The 20170-nt window shown below is 33.7% G+C and overlaps 2 protein-coding genes across 2 annotated transcripts; one reads left to right on the top strand and one right to left on the bottom strand.

The window, feature by feature from the left end:
- Window positions 1-2414: 2414 nt before the first annotated feature.
- On the bottom strand, window positions 2415-8108 carry LOC145616402 (protein kinase G11A-like). The gene is made up of 2 exons (XM_081671114.1): window positions 7430-8108; window positions 2415-3301 (listed from the first exon to the last, which is right to left on the bottom strand). The coding sequence occupies exons 1-2, from the start codon at window positions 8011-8013 to the stop codon at window positions 2458-2460; spliced, it is 1428 nt and encodes a 475-aa protein (XP_081527240.1). The 5' UTR covers window positions 8014-8108; the 3' UTR covers window positions 2415-2457.
- A 6268-nt stretch (window positions 8109-14376) lies between these two features.
- LOC145616510 (serine/threonine-protein kinase D6PKL1-like) lies at window positions 14377-18799 on the top strand. The gene is made up of 3 exons (XM_081671245.1): window positions 14377-14692; window positions 15487-17455; window positions 17789-18799. The coding sequence occupies exons 2-3, from the start codon at window positions 15756-15758 to the stop codon at window positions 18636-18638; spliced, it is 2550 nt and encodes an 849-aa protein (XP_081527371.1). The 5' UTR covers window positions 14377-14692; window positions 15487-15755; the 3' UTR covers window positions 18639-18799.
- The last annotated feature ends 1371 nt before the right edge of the window (window positions 18800-20170 follow it).

The raw sequence follows: 20170 nt of genomic DNA, 5'->3' as shown, positions 1-20170 counted from the left end.
TCGGTATCCTATGTCTCCTCATTTCCAAACTTTTTCGTTGACTTTGATGCTATATTACACCAATTCCATATGCTTTTGTCACTAATCATAATAATTATTCTACTACTTACTTCCTTTGTATTTTATGGTTCATACTCTTGTGTATGTGTTTAGCCATTGCTAATGTAGTATAAGGAGGGCCTAGCCGGACATTTTGCTTGTCATGCTTACGTTCGTAATGTTACTTCGATGTTTTTGTGTTGTTTAGACCAACTATTTAAACCTTTTATGTCTCGTTAGAATATAATGTATATTAGGCGGGGTGGTTTTTAATTTATAACAATCGTTCCAAATACATCTACATAATAATGAAATAGAGAAAATTGAATTGAGGGAAGATTATAAATGTATGTACATACTCCCCTCTTTTCATATCCTAACCCATAATGAGTTTGGCATATTTGTGACTTAAAAAGCAAGACAAAAGGGATTTGCAAAGCAAACACCCTAGCTAATTGACCTAATTTAATAGAACAAACAAAAAAAATAACACAAGTTTAGTTATTCTAGGAAATGATTGAAGTATATTATATGAAGTTATATATATATATATAGATCATTACAATTATACAAAGCATTGTTTGCTTTGTAAATAAGGTCAACTTTGTACGTAAACAAGCTACATTTATTCTATGTTTTTAAGAACAAAAAGTAAATTGAAGTGTAAATAAATGTATGATGGTTGCATCACTTGCATGTTACAACATGCACAAATCTTGACTTTTAATTTATAGATTTAATCATACATTTAAATGTATCTAATACAAGGTACATTACTACATTCAACGGTGTGTGATATGTGTTGTGCAATACACCATATTTTATCCGAAAATAATAAAAACAATTAAAATTATTAGTTTGATGGGCAGTGGTCTAACAAGGCAAACTACTACTTGCATAACTTCACGCTAAACATTGACAATCAAATTAGCTTAGTTATGGTGAAATAATATACAAAGTAGAGAGTAATTATTGAATCAGCATCTTCTAAATCTCATAAAATGTTGTAACTAACGTAAAAAAAGAACAGAGAAAATATATTTATTATAATTGATTTTTATGGGATATAGAAAAGAAGCACCCCCCCCCCCCCCCTATTAACGTATAACCTTGTACTATACATGAACAGCCGATATTGTGGAAAGTTTGGTTTAGCTACATGCATGATCAAACATTTGACCCAATCTACAATGGAATTTTGCATGCACGTCTATTTTCATGAAAACAATATTTAGCCCTACTTATATTTTATAAAGCATATTCATGAAAAATCGAAGACACCATTTATATGTGGCATTTATTCATTATAACCTACTTAACTTAATTATTCTTAGCCTAGCATAGAGACAACTAGTATATATGCTAAGCTATAATATGAATTTAAGAAGGAAACATCACTTGTCTAATGATAAGAAAGACAAGAAGAGAAATCAAATCTGAAATTTTGTTTATAAATGTTTTGTCTTTCTTTGCCTCAAAAATTTTATTTTCCATACAATATAGTAATATCAGATAATCACAAAATAATCTATATATATCAAGCTAAATCATTTGATGAGAATGAAATTTGGTAAATGCAGCCACGAATTGCAAGATCCAAACGTTAAACGTTAGTAACATATTTAATTTTGATCTAATTTGATCAATGGGTCCCTCTATTATTGGCTATAATTTTCGCCTTTCATTTTCTAGATAAGTATCCAAATTATAATATTTATGGTTCATTTTATTAGTTGAACTTTAACCATATATAGAGTTAATCGTTGTATAAAAAGCATTTCAAATATGAACATAACAACATAACGTTTTAAGTCTCAGGGCAATATATAGAGAAACATTCGTAAGTGAAAATTACTCTTTCTCGTTTAAGATTCACTTATTTTAAAAAGAAATAAATTTAGATAATGAAATTTCGGGATAATAAAAGATTTGTAAAAAATTTACTGTAGTTTATTCATAGTTTATAGAAAATTTATCCATAAACATATGAAGAAGGTAAAGTTTTGGGTGAGACGGACTCACGTGAGTCCACTATCATGTTTTTGGTGTTGCGGGCCTCGCGATCGGGTTTAGTTAGCCCGCGCCTATTTATTGGACTTTTGTTATTGAGCCCGGTCTCACGTGAGTCCGGTCTCACACAAAACCTTTTGTATGAAGAAATCTCACACTTCTAATAATTTTTTTTCTTTTTCTTTTTTTATGGGTGATTTAGTAAGTAAAAGTTATTGAAGATAGCATTTGGATACCATTGTCCTCCCCTTACGTGGTTCCAATGGATAAGAAGCTACAAATAAAAAGATTGTGTCAAAAATCAATAATAAGAAGTAATTATGTACTAGGATACCACTAGTAATAATGAAAATTATGCCATTTCATTAAAAAATATAATTTACCAATATGTTATCACTAAATTATTCACTAATAATACTCCACAGGTGTATCAGGACAACTATCATCCGAAGCAACCTCCCTACCACCGCCACTACAAACACTAAATGGCGGTGGTACATACGGTGGTTTCATACACCTTAACAACGCCCAATTTACGTTGCTAAAAAACGGGTGTTGTTTAATAGGTGTAGCACCCATCACCGAACCTAACCTCCGGGTCGGATCCTTAGCTAATAGTTGTGATATCAAGTCCTTTGCTGAGCTTGGGATTGAGGGCTCTTTAGGAAATTCCAATGCCCGAGCCACAATATTCGCTAATGTCATCTCATTATCCGAACCTTTAAACGGCGTTGTTCCATAAAAAAGCTCGAATATAAAAATGCCAAGTGTCCACCAATCAACCGCGCTTCCATGCCCTTCCCCAGATACTATCTCTGGGGCTAGATATTCGTGGGTCCCGACAAATGACATGGATCGAACATCAACAGGTTCGGCACAAAACTCTGGCTCGAACCTACGACCGGGTTTTTTCTTTGTTTTCCACTTTTTCTTTCGGTTCGGATTAAAACATGATACAGAAGGGACAATGCAGCTAGGTATGATGCATGAAGAAGAGTTCGAACTAGGGTCACGACACGTACCAAGTAGGTTCGGGTTTTGGCTCGATTGTTGAGAGTTTTGGTTTGAGGATGAGGTAATTATCTGTGGTGTAGGAGTAGATTGTTCATCACATTTTAAAGAGAGATCAAAATCTGTGAGCATAATGTGGCCGTCCGATCTAACTAAGACATTTTCCGGCTTAAGATCACGGTATACTATACCCATCATGTGGATGTATTCCAATGCTACTACAACCTCTGATGCATAGAACCTGCAAAAGATTAAGGAAATTATTAGAGTGCTAACTTGAAACAACAATACACAGACGGAAATGTGACTACTTTTTTCGGACTACCCAATATACACACGTATGTGTGTTAGTCACTACAGGAGTTAATGTTATTTAAAATACTTAATTATAAAGGGTTGAGACAATATGATAATAAATTCAGAACCTGTGGTTAGCGTAAAGCCGTAAACTAATCAAGGAGTGATAATTTGATGGAAGGTTGGTGGGGCAAAATTTATGGTCTAGAGTGTAGATAATGAAAGTGGGACAGAGTTAAATAACTATATTAATCAAATAAAGAAGATTAAGTAGTTGACAAAATTAGGAAGGGTGGTCTTTATCTAACCCAAGGGTCTAAGAAGCTAATTATGCAAACCATATGGTACAATAATTGAAAAGGAGGAAACTTCTGCTACTAAATATGGGTAAAATGCTAGTTGGAATGATTGCCTCTTAATAGTTTGTCCTTGTACCAAATTCACCATTTCACCTCATAGGAATAGGAAGAGGGCCACACAATGTACTAATTCATATATCTAACACAAATTAATGTTAGTTAGGTACGTGATTTAAGAAGGTTTTAAGAAAGGTCTGCTCAAAGACTGAGACTTCATATTTGTCTATATATCAAATAGTTTTTTTTTCCAATATATTCCAGTATAAAAAGAAAAGGGTTTTTAAAGTATTCCAACAAAAACTACATTGTCATTGGACCATATCAGGTTTTTTTTTTTTTTTTTTTTCTCTGGATAGGGTAAAAGTGTAAAATAATAGTGTTCCTATAATAAGGCAGTCATACAGTGGTCACAAAACTAATTCAAATAGCACTATCTACTTGGTAACTAACAACCACCTTTTAAGCTCTTTTTATACCCTTTTGTAATTTTTAGAGTGTATATTTTATTGGGACATCATGCTCTCAAGTGTAGTAAAGTTAATAACATCCGATAGTTTAACGCCTTTACGGTGAATTCAAATTTTACTTTCAGAATTCAAATTGCCCTATCAAAAATTAAGGAAAATTAAGAATAACAAATGACCAACTAGTCAATAAAATAATGAAGATCAACAAAGAAAGGTAATCCTTAAAACATGGAGGAATAGAGGAAAAGAAGAAGCAAACAAGCATTATATGACAACCCTTTTTCCATTAAACGTCAACTCTAATTGAAATACAAGTAATATTGACAAGGTAGGGTTTAGTGTAGCTTAGCAATTAAGAGAGTAGGCACACCAAATTACATTAACAGAATATAACTAAGAATAGGAAAGGCAGGAAAACAGGGCAAGAATCCTTGAATTAACAGAGATATATCCCACTTATCCCGGCAAAGTTCCGGGCAGATCATGGGGTGCGGCTGCCTATAAACTAGGCCCATAATTGTCTGTTTTAAAGGTTGCTCTATGAATAAGACAAAGATAGTTTCCTTAAATCCTTGATTCTTCCTAGTTTTTGTCCAACAAAGCATGTTGTATACAATACACGTATTGTGTACATTATTATACTTGTAATACAGAGTGAGATTTTAGCCGAGCATAAACACTCTTACATTTTAATTATGATTAGAATCGCTCGTCTTTCGTTAAACTTCCAATTCCCATGGGCCATTGGGCCATGGCTTCTTACAACCAAACAATAGCAAGTGCATTAAGAAAATGAAAGGATAAAAGAGCTAACAAGTCACTATCAGCTGTTTTTTTTTTTTTTTTTTTTGGGACAAACTATCAGCTGTTTGGTTTAAGTAGAAGTACATCATATTACCACATCACAGACCTCTTTACACTTCATGAAATATTCGACATACTCGAAAATACTTTCCATAATTTCCGTGAAACAAAACTACGTACTTTATTAAACTTCTTAGAAATGGCATGTTTCTAAGAAGTACAACTTCCTATATCCTACATGCACTACAGAAAACCACTTAGATTCCAAACTTTCTACTAATTGAAAGTTGCAAGGCAGGCAAAAATACAATTTCATTCACTTGTTTGAAATTTAGTTTTATCTACAATGACAAAATAGAGCTGGCTTTCATGGCAGTACCAGCTGTACTGGGCATATCTAACTGTACAAAGCTTTGAAAATTAAAATACGAGTACACTCCAAAAAAAAAAAATGAAAAATGTAACGTGTAAAGCATTAAGTGGACAAAAAGGCATTGACTGAAGAGCAAAGGTCAAAATCAATGAAGAGCTAAAAACATGTAAAGGGATCACGTAGGATAAAAGCTTGTTAGTGTTTCACATGATCTCATCTCCTAAAAATTGTGTATTAAATCTACTGAAAAATGTCTGAAATTATTATTAATTCACTAACATTATGTGACACTGACCAGCATTTCTTGGGACACATTCCCTGACAGACACGTATATCCATCAGGTGGTGGCTCCCACTCTTTCACACTATTTCCCCCTCTCCATTAACTAATCCTCTCTTATATTGGGTCCCTTTTAATTTCAAAAATGCCAAAATTTTGGGAAATTTTTACTTATATTTACAAAACAAAATCTTAAGTAATTTATACAATATGGGGGGAAAAAAAATATTATTCTTTCGTTGGGTTAATTAAGATGCAATTATACTAGTAATAAGAATAATTAATTTGCGGCTGCTATTGCAACTCTTAGAGGTTGATGCACGTGGATCACGGTCTTCGACTAGTTAGTTCAAGCAAAGTGGATCAATTAAAAAACAAGCTATAGTAATTAGGAAGTCTTGCTTAAGAATAAGTTCGATTCAAATAAATTAAGGTTTTTTGAGATAAGATATTTCGGTAAAAATTAACAAATTAAGCTACCATCACCATCACTAATCCCTTACAATGATATTTTCGGATATTATGTCAAATTATGGGGCACACGACGTAATTAATACTTATTTAAGGTTTAATAATTATCTAAAGTCTAATACGTCTTCCTAGCAACGTAGCATCATACTCTACACAATGTTAAGAGAAGTTGGAAAAATGTTACAACGTCGAATTTATTGAGTGAAAAAAACTTTTCGTGTCTTCCTTAAACAGGCACATTGGAGTATTGGACTATCATTACGTAGTGGAGATGTTAAGTTATGTTACAAATCTCTAATTTGAAGCTAATTTCCTTATAACCTGGATGTCTAATACAACTAATTAATCAAGTACATTAATCTTTTATTTGCTTTATATTGTTTAAAGGTTATTGGTGATTGAAGATATAAGTATGATCATCATGAATAAGTACACTTTCCAGGACATTGATTACAAAGCTCATTAGTTTGATTATATAGCAAAATTTACAACCACAATTTAGGGAATTATGTAGGAACCAGTCTCGAGAATAAAGATCTCCTAGCTTTATAACTTTACAAGAAAATCTAATTATTACATTTTTTTACCCCGTTACCGAAAAAATAAAATTACAAAAAAAAATCATTATTACAAGATTAAAGTTTATAACTAATTTTCCTTGGTTACATAATCCCAAATGGCCACATCTCACATTACTTGCATATTCTTTTACTTCGTAAATTTTTTTTAGTCAAATTACAAGATTAAAGATTATACAATAGTAAAATCTAATACCGATTTAACAATAATTTTAGTTATTACACATATTGGCGCGTGATTAGTTGTCAAATCACAATATATCATTAAGAATATCCCAAATTATATATCAACCAAATATAGGCAATATCAAAAGTTCAAAACACATCAAAAATCCACAAATAAGGTAAATGGTTGGAATGACTTTGATATTATTACCAATCAAAACCAAACATAGCGCATTAGAAAATCACATTATACTCCCATAATGTCACACAACATACCACTTCGATTTCATTCCTTATAGTATACCACTTTGTAAACCAAACGACCCGTTTAAGACGAGGCGCCATCCATATCTAAGGGTAATAATATTGAAAAAGGAAGTTACTAGAGTGAAAAACAAACAAACAAAACAAATTTACTACTTCCAACACAGCAACACACGAGGAGCAATAATGACAATAACGTGGGGGAGGGAAGAAGAGGCCGGGAGTTGGATTAATTAAATTAATTCATTAATTAACTGCTCGTAATTAATTAATTAATTAATGACAAGTCCGTAATTAAGTAAAAAAGGTACCTGACGGCAGAGTCTTCGAAGCGTTTAAACGGCTGACGTTGACGGAGAACATGAAGATCACCGCCATTACAAAACTCCGTCAACAAACACGACCATTTAGGGGACTCGACACTAGCGTAGAGAGTAGGCAAGAAGGGATGATCAAGCATTTGAAGAATCTCGCGTTCAGCCCTAGCACGGCCGTGTTTATTACGAGCAGCAAGTTCGCGATTATCCATGACTTTGGCGGCGAAGTGGACGCCATCGTTGTCTTTGATTTCGGAGAGGTAGACGGCGCCGATGTCGCCGGAGCCGAGGCGGGAGAGGAAGCGGAGGTCGGAGAAGGAGAGAGAAGGGAGGGATTTGACGGCGGACCAGCGAGGGTCAGAGAGGGAGGGTTGGGGGTTGTGGTGGGAGGAGGAGGCGGTGGTCCAGGTGGTGGTGGTGGTTTCGGAGGAAGAGGAGGTGCTGCGTGGTGCGGTGGTTGTGGTGGTGGAGTTGAAGCTCATGGATTGGAGATCGTCGGTGAGTTCGTCGAGTGGTGGGGTCCATTGTGGTGGGGGTTGGGGTTTGGGGTCCGGTGAGGGTTGATTTACTTGATCCATGGAGGAGAGAGTGAGAGTGAGAGGCAGGAGAGAGAAAATGAGAGAGAGAGAGGGAGAATTTGAAGAAGGGTGTGAGAAATGGGCTGTGAAATGGGCTTTTTCAATGGGTGTGAATGTGGGGTATGCTGTTTTTGAGGATTGAGCCTTCGTGTGGGTTTTCTTTTTACTACGAGTAATCATTTCTACCAAAATTAAATAATTGACTAATGCTTTTTTTTTTTCTTTAAGGAATGATTTTGGGTTTATTTTTATTTTATGTTCTTTCATTTTTATTTATTTACAAAACACTTCTTTGGCACGCATTTTAAGGGAGATATTATACTATGTAAACGGATAAATTAAATCACAAAATTTAACCATCGATAAGAAGAAAGGGATAAGTTGCTACGGTTTAAATTTCATAGCTTAATTAATTCGTTTACCTAATTTAATCAACTCATTGAAAAGCGTGATAATAGGTGTGTTGCAACTATTAAAAAACAAAGGAAGTATTTTTTTAATTATGTTTTTTTTTCCGCTTTCATATCTTGGCGTTCTTGGGTGATTGGATGTTAGGATTATTATAAAATTTCATGTGTTTAGGGGTTACTCAGTTAGAAATTACTCGATCAGTCATGAGTTACTTGATCAGGGTTTTGGTGTGTGTCAGCTGATCACACGGTGACCAGCTACATAGAAAATGTGTTGTACACTTGTACATTTAAACGTTTGTACGTAAAACAAATCATTTATTGATAATTATAAGTTCACCTACTAAAACTAATTTGCAATCGATATTATTATGTGCTTCCACTACATAATAAAACGTTTATAAACATTATTATTTTGGCACTATTCATACTTTCTGTTATTATGTCATAGGGTGATTTTACATGGAAGAAGAAACAAAATCAAATCATGAGGGGTAGTCCTTGGGGCTTGAAGTATACAATCGGCATGGGCTGCACATTTATTTGTGTCACACACTCACACTGATTCTTGATAGCATATCAGAGAATCATCTCAACCAAAAGATTAAACTAATAGTTGAAACACATGATTGATTTATACACTACTCCATATATCAAAAAGTAATACTTTAATTTCAATTCAATTTACAAATTAAAACATTAACAATACTCCCTCCGTCCCTAAATTACATTCCTCCTTTCTATTTTTGGTAAGTTTTTTTTAGTAAATCAACTCTCTTTTGCTGTTTTATATTTAATGCTTTCTCACTCATCCTTACCTAATCCCACTCATAATCCTTGTGCCAAATTACAATGAATATGATTGGTTAAAATTTTTTAAATTAAGAACATGTGATTGGTCCTTGCTTTTTGCAAAGGATTGATGACTTGTCATGAGTAATAAATAATCTATTTTTGTACTTCCCATTGCATTATCTAATTATTGGTATTTGTCTTATTCTTCCCTCCTTAATTCCCGTGTAAATTTGCAAAGAGGGATGTAATTTAGGGAAGGAGGGAGTACCTTAATAAAATGGCATATCTCCATTCAAATTAATTACCATATGAAGTATATTCCAACAATGTATAAGTAAATCCCAAATAATACAGAAACTACTCAATGATTGTAATTTTGATGAGGAAACCAAAAGCCCCGTACCTAGGCAGGAAAATGTGATTGTTGTCGCATGAGTAAGCCTTTAGAAAACATGGCTATATTTCTAAAAGTAAGTTAACAACGTTGGGCTAAATGGCTAAAAATGATCTTTTAAGGTACGGACTACGGAGTAAGCTAATAAGGTTCATGCAACAAAAAACAGAATAGATCGATGTACGTTTTACGGAGTATTCACTAATCACTAATAATAATGCATTGTTGTTATTGATGAACCGCCATGAAAGAATTAGTGTACTGTTAGACCTACAAATTAAAGAAGAAGCAAGGATGGTGCTTTAAATCCTTTAATAATCAACTAAATGAGCTCTGCAATCTCTAATTAACTACTTTTAAAGTTGGATGACGACGTAGCTTCAACGCTTACCAGAATTTTGTTTAATTTATGTTGGGACTTGGAATTAATACTCTATATACTTTACTCATCAAATCTTCATTTTTATGAATTATACAATATACTATGTAGTACATATTAGGGTATTATACATACTAACGTCTAAATTACTCCCTCTATTAATTTCACTTCAACAGTTATAATTATTGATAAATTAAATATGTTTCAAATTACTGACTATAATACCGTCCATACAGATATTAGTAAAGAGTACATACAATGATCTAATAATCAAATGTATGATTGAATTGGATCGTCTCATGCATCATGCATATCATGTCTCAAAATTTCAAAATGTTATAATTAAAATTAAATCAGATTATAAGATATAAACTCGTGTTAAACATGATTTCTTTTACAAAAAAAAGAAAAAAAATTATTATGTTTAATTTAGCATTAGTAAATTTATCAAAATTGACTTTATATACGGAGTCTAATTAGTAAACATATATTAAAACAAATTTATTGAATTAGTAGCATAAATTTATTGTTAAATATATTACATTGATTATTATTCAAGATAGCAAATTAAATTTAATCAGATCAAATTAAACCATGATATTCTCGGATGTTATTACCTTGTATGTGCATAGAGAAGTGATTTTGGCACACCTTGATCATGTGAGAAGAGATTTGAAAAAAAAGCTCTCATAATGGGTGAACCAAAATCACTTTCTATATATACATTGATGGAGTATATATAGTAAACATATGTACAGTTGGCAAACAGACATATCAAACTTAGTAATAAATGTTTTAACTAAACAATAGTAGTATGCACACACTAATGCCGAGTAACAAAAATGTACATACATGAATCATGATGTTTACGTACAAGTGAGACAATTGAGACTACAAAGTACAATACTCTAATGTATACAAATGGGTGATGAATATTTAGCCTTAAAACCCTAAGTACTTTTTCACCAATATGTATAAAACTATTGTACTAAATATTAGCAAATATATCGATCAATAATGTTGACTAATTCTCGTAATCAATTGGACCACGTGATTGTTACCTTCAAATTAAATAAACTAATTCAAGTTTGGATCGAAATTGGGGTGGCACACGCCCCACATACACATATATATACATATATCCATATCATTACATTAACATTTGAAAGTCTCTTATACACCAAACATTTGAGATTTAAGTGTTATGAAAAACATGATCCACAAATAATAAAAATGAGTATATTGAGTAAGCTGGCAATTGACATTAAGTCAACTAACATCTTAACTACCAAAGAAATCTATGCCATGCAAACTTATTTTGAGTACACTGTTCATTATATCATGCATGCATTATGTATACATTTATCAAATTAATACTTAGATTTTTCGTATATGTATATATGATCAAAGAAAATAAAAAAGTTGCCCCAACCACCAAGCCGATTGCACTGTTCCCCTTTAATCATACACTTAAACTTCTCTCCTCCTATCTTTTGGTCTCCCTGTTCCCCTCTTTGATAGATATATACTATATTAAAAAATGTCTAAATGTACATTTTAATACATTCATTATTTGTATAATGATTAGCTAGAAAGGTATGTTGTATACATATTTATGAAATTACGGAGTAGCTCTTTTTATAACTATATATATATGTATTATGATTACGATAAGTGACTTTTACGGAGTAAAATGTAATATATGTACGACGCTTGAGGTCAATTTTTGACAATTAATTTCTCTCAATATATAAATGTAAATATAAATCTGATTATTCTTCGTTAGACTTTTTTTTTAAAAAAATCACGGAAGATATAATGGCTAGCTAGCTTTTGATCAATTCTAGTAATTATCTATACACCGTATTTTCAAGCACAAATCTAATCTAACAGAATAACATTTTACATATGTGAATGCGATTACTACTTTTTTGAGTATTATTACATGATAATATAAGTATGGAGAACATTTAATCCTTTGTTGAAAGAAAAAAAAAAAAAGAAAAAAAAAATTTGTATTGCGTAAACGAAACCTTTATGATGGGACCATGGTTAAGTGGCAGATTAGAGGAATTATATAATTAACTGTGTTTATATTAATTAAATTTATGTCTTTTGTGTGTTTGAGCCTTAAAAGCATAAGTGATAATAGCCTTTTACGTTGTTTAATAGTCTATTTATCTCTTGGTAATCAAACTTATGTAGGGGAATCTTTGAACACATGCATATAGTAAGTTTTAGTACTCAAGTTTGTAGTGAAAATTATCCATTCTACCTCGTAAGGTTCGAGTATTCATTTTCCCTTTATTTTACTTTCTTTGGGGCATGAGTTTGTCCTTATAACCTTTGTCAATAGAACTACATATAGATAAAAATTAAATGAGATAGTATAAGAATTCAAAATCATCATTTATTGTATGTTTGATTTTTATTTTATAGTGGCGTATTGGTATTTTATAAAAGTGTTATAGTGTATACAATACTTTTTTACAAAATGGTCCGAGTATAAATGATATATCTTGACGATTTTACATAAATTGAGTTAACTATGGAGTGTTAATACTATTACAATTAAAAATGCTCTTGCATTTTGCTGTGTTATAGCCTTAAGGTTTTAAGAAGATGAGATAATGAGAGAAAATATTTAAATTGTATTTCCAAATAAAATCAAAAGTAATTGTTGATTAATACAAGTATGAACGAATATCTTGAACATTATTAGCAACCAAGCAACCTGTAATCGACAGCCTGCTGAAATGAAACAAGCCTGCTGTAAACTTGAAACATATTCAAGTGGCAATGGGCCAATGGATTATAGTGGAAGTGGCCTGCCCGTTTAACGAAACTGGTTTTGGATTTTGATAAATGTAATGACAGATTATAATTGGGCCACAAATCTACTTAAATTATGGTGATGGCCCATAATTTGAGTAGATCCAGGGGGCCAGGGTAGTGACTTATGAGCTATGCATGGACTAGTTCATATGGACAATAAATCAACATTATATCCTTGTCAAAACTATTATATGGGCCGTTATATTACTCCTAATTAATGTAGTGATGCTGATGATATGAGCTAATTATCCAAAAACAAAATTCAAAATTTTAAAAATCTTAGATTGGAGCGAAATGGTTTGCTATTTGACTCATATGAAATGGCTTATGGTAGAATGATATCATTGCGATCTTTATATCTTCAAGTGTTTAGTTTTTCTCATTGGTCAGATTTTTTGTACGTAGTATATAAACTTGTATTGTTTGATATGTTAATATATGTTTTTTTGTTATAAACTTGTATTGTTTAGTTTTTCTCATTGGTCAGATTTTTTGTACGTAGTATATAAACTTGTATTATTTGATATGTTAATATATGTTTTTTTGTTATATATTGGCACAATGAACATACTCCAAACTTCATCTTATACTAGTGCGCGGTATATGTCTAAATGGGGTTGACAATCTCACTTCATATAGTTATAGACTTATAGTGTTACTAATGTATGCAAATTTCAATTCATCAATTAGCACAATTTACTCTTGTAAGTGAGTCCAAGATGTGTATCAAAAATAGTGCTCACACCTTCATTTGCAACATTAACATATGAATACAAGATTATTGCCCTTTTTTTTAAACATTAATAAAGCAATTAAGGAATTATGATTCTTACTTGATAAATTATCTTTATAAGTATGGTGAGGAAGATTTTAGGGGACCCTAACTTGTCAAGAGTGAAATACAATTTCAAGCCTTATAAAATCAAGAATGCTCAATCAATTAGGCCAATATCGATGCTCACACTCTTTTTACCATACTCCTAGACCAATAAAACATAAAGATATAACTCATAAAATATTTATGGTTTTTTTTTTTTTTTTTTTTTTAAGAGAAAAAAAACCCATCATGTTAGCTTTTGTAAGTACTCATAACAAATAACTTAACCCAAAGAATCATCTTAAAAAAAAAAACTACTCTGATATTAGTATGCTTAATAATTTATGTGCTCAATTCAAGTGTTAACAATCAACTTACTTCATACGGAGAGCTAATATGATTCGAATTTAAATGTCACACTATTAGGGTCTGTTTACATTTACTTAAATGAGCTGAACTGAATTGAAATGAATATTTTATGAGAGAGGGAAATTTAAAGCTAAATTGAACTAAAGTGAAATTAAATGAATGTGAACATACTCTTAATCTAATTCAAATCGTCGCCATGATAAAACTCTATACCGAGAGGCGGTATAGGCATATAGCTTAAAATTGAAGAGATCTATTGTACGACCATATTGAATGGGACACCCACTATTTGCGTTGAAAAAAGACAGCCAAAAAAATCAAAGTGATACTGATGACAGCCTCTCACTCTCACAGGTATCTTGTTGCATTTTTTTGTCTCCCTCGGTTTGCTTTTACCCCCTTTGCTCCCATCTTTCTCAGTTATTACACTTGAATTTAATCGCAACTATCTCAACCATTTCTCGTGAATTCTCCATTTTTTTACCTTTCTTTCTCCTATTATAGTTTCATCAATTATAACACGGACCCTTTACTTCACATCTTCTTTGATTCAAAACTTTTGAACTCCCCCCTTTCTTTCACCTCTTATAAACCCTAATTTCCCTGTTTCCTCAATACCCATCTAAAAAAATTCAATTTTTGTTGCTGAGTTCTTTATTTCTGCCGATTTTTGATGTTGGGTAAGTTTTATTTTTTCATTATTTTGCTGATTTTTGATGGGTTTTATGTATATTTTAGAATGTTAGTTGCTTTCTCTGTTCTTAGTGGAGGTTTTAAGGTGTGATTTTGGCATTGGATTTGCTCTTTGTTGGGTTTAATTGATTAACAGTTTGCGTAAGAAAGACTCTTTTTTAATTCACTTTTTATTACTTAATTTTAATTAATTTTATAACTGGTTTTTGGGGGAGTGGGATGAAAATTGCATTGTTTCAAGAAGAAAGCTTGTATTTGGGAACAAAACTCTAGGTTTAGTGGAGCTCATGTGTGACCGACCCACTAAAACATGACCTTGATCTTAGATATGTTCGTGGAAGTCAATTTTAGAAGTTTAAGAATAGGTGTTTGATGCTGAAATGAGTTAGCCGAGTGGACATTTTGGTATATTGGCAGCTAGCAATACAGTGAGTAGTGAAATGAAGCCGGTTTTCGTAGCGTTTGAGAGTTCATGCTCACAATTGCAACTTCTACTTTTTGTTATAGTCTGTTTAACCTTCATTATATGTAAAACAGCTATTCCATTTTATAGGTAGTTGTATGCTAAGTAAATTATGTGCAAGGAAAAATATTGAAGGTGCATACATTAAGTTGTTTCTTGTTGAAATGCTCCTTGTTTGATATAACAATTGTTTTACTGTCCAAAAGTTATTGCTTTAGATCTTGGCTTATAGTCGTTGTAAACATGGGATGAATGGAAAAATAGTTTAGGTTTAGTAGCAAATAGTGTGAATCTGAAGAAAGTCTGCAATACTTGCAGGTTGGTGTTCCTCGTATACATTTCACTTAACAGACGGATGTTTGTTGTGGCTCGTTTTGAATTGGTAAAAGTAGCTGTTGCAGTTCTATCTAACGTGCAGAACTGCTTTTCCTAGCAATTTCCTCTTTCAATATGATGGAAGAGCTCTCCGGAATTTATATGGCATGGCCCTTGCTTCTTGCACCAATTTATCATTTGGTTACTTCATCTGAGATGGGTTAGTGTTGAGCTCTCTGGCTATATTTTTGTGTCATTTTTAGTAAACTTGAATGATTACATCAAAGATGGAGACTTTGACTGGTAATTGCGAAATTGTAGAGGTCAAGGAAGAACTTAATATGAATGATAAAGCGAGAAAGCATTACATGTTGAGGCAAGGACGTGTTTATTCTGTTGAAGATGATATCAACCAGCTATTTGACTCTGTGAATATAAAGACTTCAATAAAAGGGAAAGCCGTACAAAGGAATCCTATGAAACGGCCCATTAGGGCTAATTCTCCCCAGGCATTGGGTATTGGAATTTCGGAAACTGTAAATCTGAAACAGGCACTAAGGGGATTAAGTCTCTCACAAGCATCAGAGATGGCTGCCTTGAAAAAGCGGACACAGAAACCAAGAGGTTCATCTGGGATGTCAGATGTGGGACCAAGTAACCAGTTACACAAGACAGTAGTAGTCCAAGCGAAGGGATCTGAGCTACGAACAAATGAAGGCAAAAGAAATCTCGTAGAGATCTCTTTTCCCGGTAAAATTATGGCCAATCTCTCTGAGACAATACCAGAATTTGTTGAAGTTAGTTCTCCAGGTGCATCAAATCAGGCTTGCAACCCTTCTACTTTGTTTACTCAGACAGAAATGACAAAGTTGAATATGGTCAGGGTACCATCACAGGATAAGATTGTGCCTTTGGCATCAGAAGCCATGAGTGAAAAGTTTTGTTCAGATCAGGTTCAGAAAATTAAGCTTAAAACTTTACAGGGGATGCGTACTATCAAAAATGTTTTAGAGGTAGATGACTTAGGTTCTGCCCATGCAGATAAAAATCAAGGTCAGACAGATGCATTGAATAAAGAGTCCTGCCTAAGGAGTTGTATCATTGGTGAGAAATCTAAGAATACAAGTAGCAGCCCACGCCTTATGAAGCCAGCCTTTTGGAACAAGAACTTAGTCAAGAGGAAAGTAAAGGCAGAGTCCGATTATTCCTCTTGCAAATCTCATGCAGCTAAAGGAATTGTTAATACAGATTTGTGTCATCATCCTAAGACTAGGGAGCTGGTTGGCATGGAAAGTAGCAATTCTTTGAAGCATGAGGGTAAAACAAATGGGAAAATAACTCCAGCATCCAATAGTGGCGTTGCCTGTGCTGAGCTCAGTTCAAGTGGTCTTGATGCAAGAGTGAATCAACTATCTATTGCAAAAGCTGATGATGGTCCAAGTGATGATGGTAAAGCTGGGGCGAAATCAAGATCTAGAGAGAAGGGGGAGTTTTCTCAAAGTTCAAAAAGTAGCATTGGTGAGTTTAGTAGCAGCACAAGCGAAGAGAGCAGTACAAGTGGGTCTAGCCGTTGTTGTAACAGGCCACATATGTCGAAAGATACAAGATGGGAGGCTGTACACTGTGTTCAGAAGCAGCATGGATTCTTGAGTTTGAGACATTTTAAGCTGCTGAGGAGGCTTGGTTCTGGGGACATTGGAACTGTCTATCTAGCAGAGCTTGTGGGCACTAAGTGCCTATTTGCTTTGAAAGTGATGGATAATGAGTTTTTGTCCCGGAGAAAAAAATTGGTACGAGCCCAAACTGAAAGGGACATCATGCAGATGCTGGATCACCCATTTCTTCCTACATTGTATGCGCATTTTACTACGGATAAGCTCTCGTGCTTGGTTATGGAGTATTGTCCTGGTGGGGATTTACATGCTATCCGGCAGAAGCAACAAAAGAGGTGTTTCTCAGAGCATGCAGCTAGGTATATCTTCTTGTTTATTCTGATTTGCATTATGCCGTTCAATTTTTTTTTTCATCAAAGTAAACTATAATACTTGTAGCCAGTTATTAATTCTCATGTTGTGTTCCCCTATTTATGAAGAAATTGCTTTTGCAACTCTTATAATTAGCATCTTACCTACTAGATTAAATATCCTTGTATGCCCTAGTTAATTATGTCATCGGTGCTGCATTTCCCTATATTCATTCTATCATCTTGGGTTATCTCCTGTCACTTGTTGCAACGAAGTCACCTATTTTTGTTCTTCATGTCTGTTTAATTTTATACTTGTCTCATAATGTCAACCATGACCAGGTTTTATGTTGCGGAAGTTCTCCTGGCACTGGAGTACCTTCACATGCTTGGAATAGTGTATCGAGACTTAAAGCCTGAAAATATCCTGGTCCGAGAAGATGGGCATATTATGCTATCTGATTTTGACTTGTCCCTCAGGTGTGTTGTCAATCCAACTCTCTTCAGGTCTTCTTCACCCATTATTGAGCCTTCAAGGAAGACACCTTCTGGTATATGTTCTGAATCTAGCTGCATTGATCCATTTTGCCTCCAGCCATCTTGGCAGATGTCATGCTTTACCCCGAGACTATTAACTGCTGCATCTAAAACCCGAAAGATTAAATCCGAACAAGCTGTTCAGGTTACCCCATTGCCACAGCTTGTAGCAGAACCAACTGAAGCTCGCTCCAATTCCTTTGTTGGGACTCATGAATACTTGGCTCCTGAGATTGTCAAAGGGGATGGTCATGGGAGTGCTGTCGATTGGTGGACATTTGGGATATTCTTATACGAGCTTTTATATGGTAAGACACCCTTCAAAGGATCAAGTAATGAAGAGACATTAGCCAATGTGGTATCACAGCCTCTCAAGTTTCCAGACACCCCTCTAGTTAGCTTCCATGCCAAGGATATGATTAGAGGGCTGTTAAATAAACAACCACAGAACCGTCTGGGATTTGTGAGAGGTGCTGCAGAGATAAAGCAACACCCTTTTTTCGAGGGCTTAAACTGGGCTTTGATACGCTGTGCTGTACCCCCAGAACGACCCAAGTTCCGTGATGTTGGTAAGGGTCTCTTTTCAAGCAAGAAAGATACCAAAAAGTCTTCGGGAGTTCAGGGCAATGAGCTCATCGAGTTTGACCTATTTTAGCCACACTGCTATCACAGCAGCTGAAGATGTCGCGAAAAATTTTCCCGGTTATTTTCCACAGTGAGGTAGTTAGGTATCTCATACATGTAACACAAGCATAGCTCCTAATGTAAATGTAAGAAATTAGTTATATAATCTATGAAAAAAGGATTTTTCCTTGTTCATGCATATCAGGATTATCAGCAGATGCAAAAAGCTCCATCAGGAGTATCAGCAGATGCAAAAAGGTCCATCATATCGGGTAGCTGGTGTACTCGAACATGTTTCTTTAATCATAAGTTAGTAGGTGAATAAACTAATCATGGTAGGTAATTAAGGAGCTTAATCATACCATTTCATAATGGTGAAAATATTATTAGGATGAGCATGAGATAAGGATCTAATCATGCATGCCGTTGGGTTGCGTTAAAGCATTCATAAAAAAGCAAGCCAAAAGTAGACACATAGTCAAATATAGAAAGCATAAATGGTGGTTTTTCTAAGGATGGTTTAGCTTTATGCAAATGATGGCAAAACCTAACAGATAAAGAAAGGACAGTGAATTGAAATGGTGGAAAAGCTTTTCCTCACTCACAAGTTTCCTTTGCCCTTTTTCCTGCAATTTGTAGTTGAAATATGGTTTAAAATTTAAATGGATAACACTCACAAGTTATAACAACCTAGAGTTGTGAATGAACCACAATTTCTAAAGCAAGATTTAAGGCAAATGTCATTTTCTCTAGCTCAAGAATGACAAGAAATAGGGAGGGAGTTGGGACATGAGGAGAAATTTTGGGTTGGTGACATTAGTTGGCCAAAATATATCTAATTACACAACGTGAAACAAAGGAATTTGGTGAAAGTTTTGGCCCCATCATTTCTTATCTTTTGAGGCATGATAAATAGTGTAATTTTGTTTAACAATATGTTCATGACAATATGTTCACTTGACATGTTCACTATCTAATATTGTCATATATTTATATTAGTTGTTTTAGTAAGACATTGGGTCAGCTATAATGTATTGTTTCAAATGGTTGCTTACATAGTGATACAAACTCCAACCAACTTATGAGCAAATAAACCAACAATTATAAAGAATTGTTTAGATCAAAGAAAGCCATAGAATTGAGTATGCTTGATGTAGTAAGAGGACTTCAATGGAGAAATGGCTTTTAAGTTATACTTCGTATAAATTATTTTTCCTAATTTTTTTTCCTTCCTTCGACTAAGCCACGTAATACATGATAATACTAAAGGCCTTATATTCACGCATATAAAAGAGTAACACAATTTTTTGAACTGCGTTTTTTAGTTAGACCTCCCAATGTTAGTCCATAGACAAATTTATTTAAAAATCATAAAATATGACACACCATGTCTTGTCAACCACCCTGAAATTCAACCAATTAAACTAGCTGACATCCATAACAATATCATATTCCCATTAGAGTTGTCAAACACCATCCAATATGCCCTTAAACAGTCATTTTACCGTTCACAACTTGAAGTGATTTCGTAAAATCAAGCCTACCACAGGCGTTTAAAACAAC

Source organism: Chenopodium album, chromosome 26 (assembly GCF_948465745.1).
Source record: "Chenopodium album chromosome 26, dcCheAlbu1.1, whole genome shotgun sequence".
In the NCBI taxonomy this organism is placed as follows: Eukaryota; Viridiplantae; Streptophyta; class Magnoliopsida; order Caryophyllales; family Amaranthaceae; genus Chenopodium; species Chenopodium album.
This window is presented reverse-complemented; position numbering and strand designations above follow the sequence as displayed.

Coding starts and splice junctions, on each gene's coding strand:
- LOC145616402 (XM_081671114.1), bottom strand. CDS start 8,013: ATGGATCAAGTAAATCAACCCTCACCGGACCCCAAACCCCAACCCCCA. Junction 3,302..7,429: donor TTCGAAGACTCTGCCGTCAG/GTACCTTTTTTA, acceptor AATCTTTTGCAG/GTTCTATGCATCAGAGGTTG.
- LOC145616510 (XM_081671245.1), top strand. CDS start 15,756: ATGATTACATCAAAGATGGAGACTTTGACTGGTAATTGCGAAATTGTA. Junction 17,456..17,788: donor TTCTCAGAGCATGCAGCTAG/GTATATCTTCTT, acceptor AACCATGACCAG/GTTTTATGTTGCGGAAGTTC.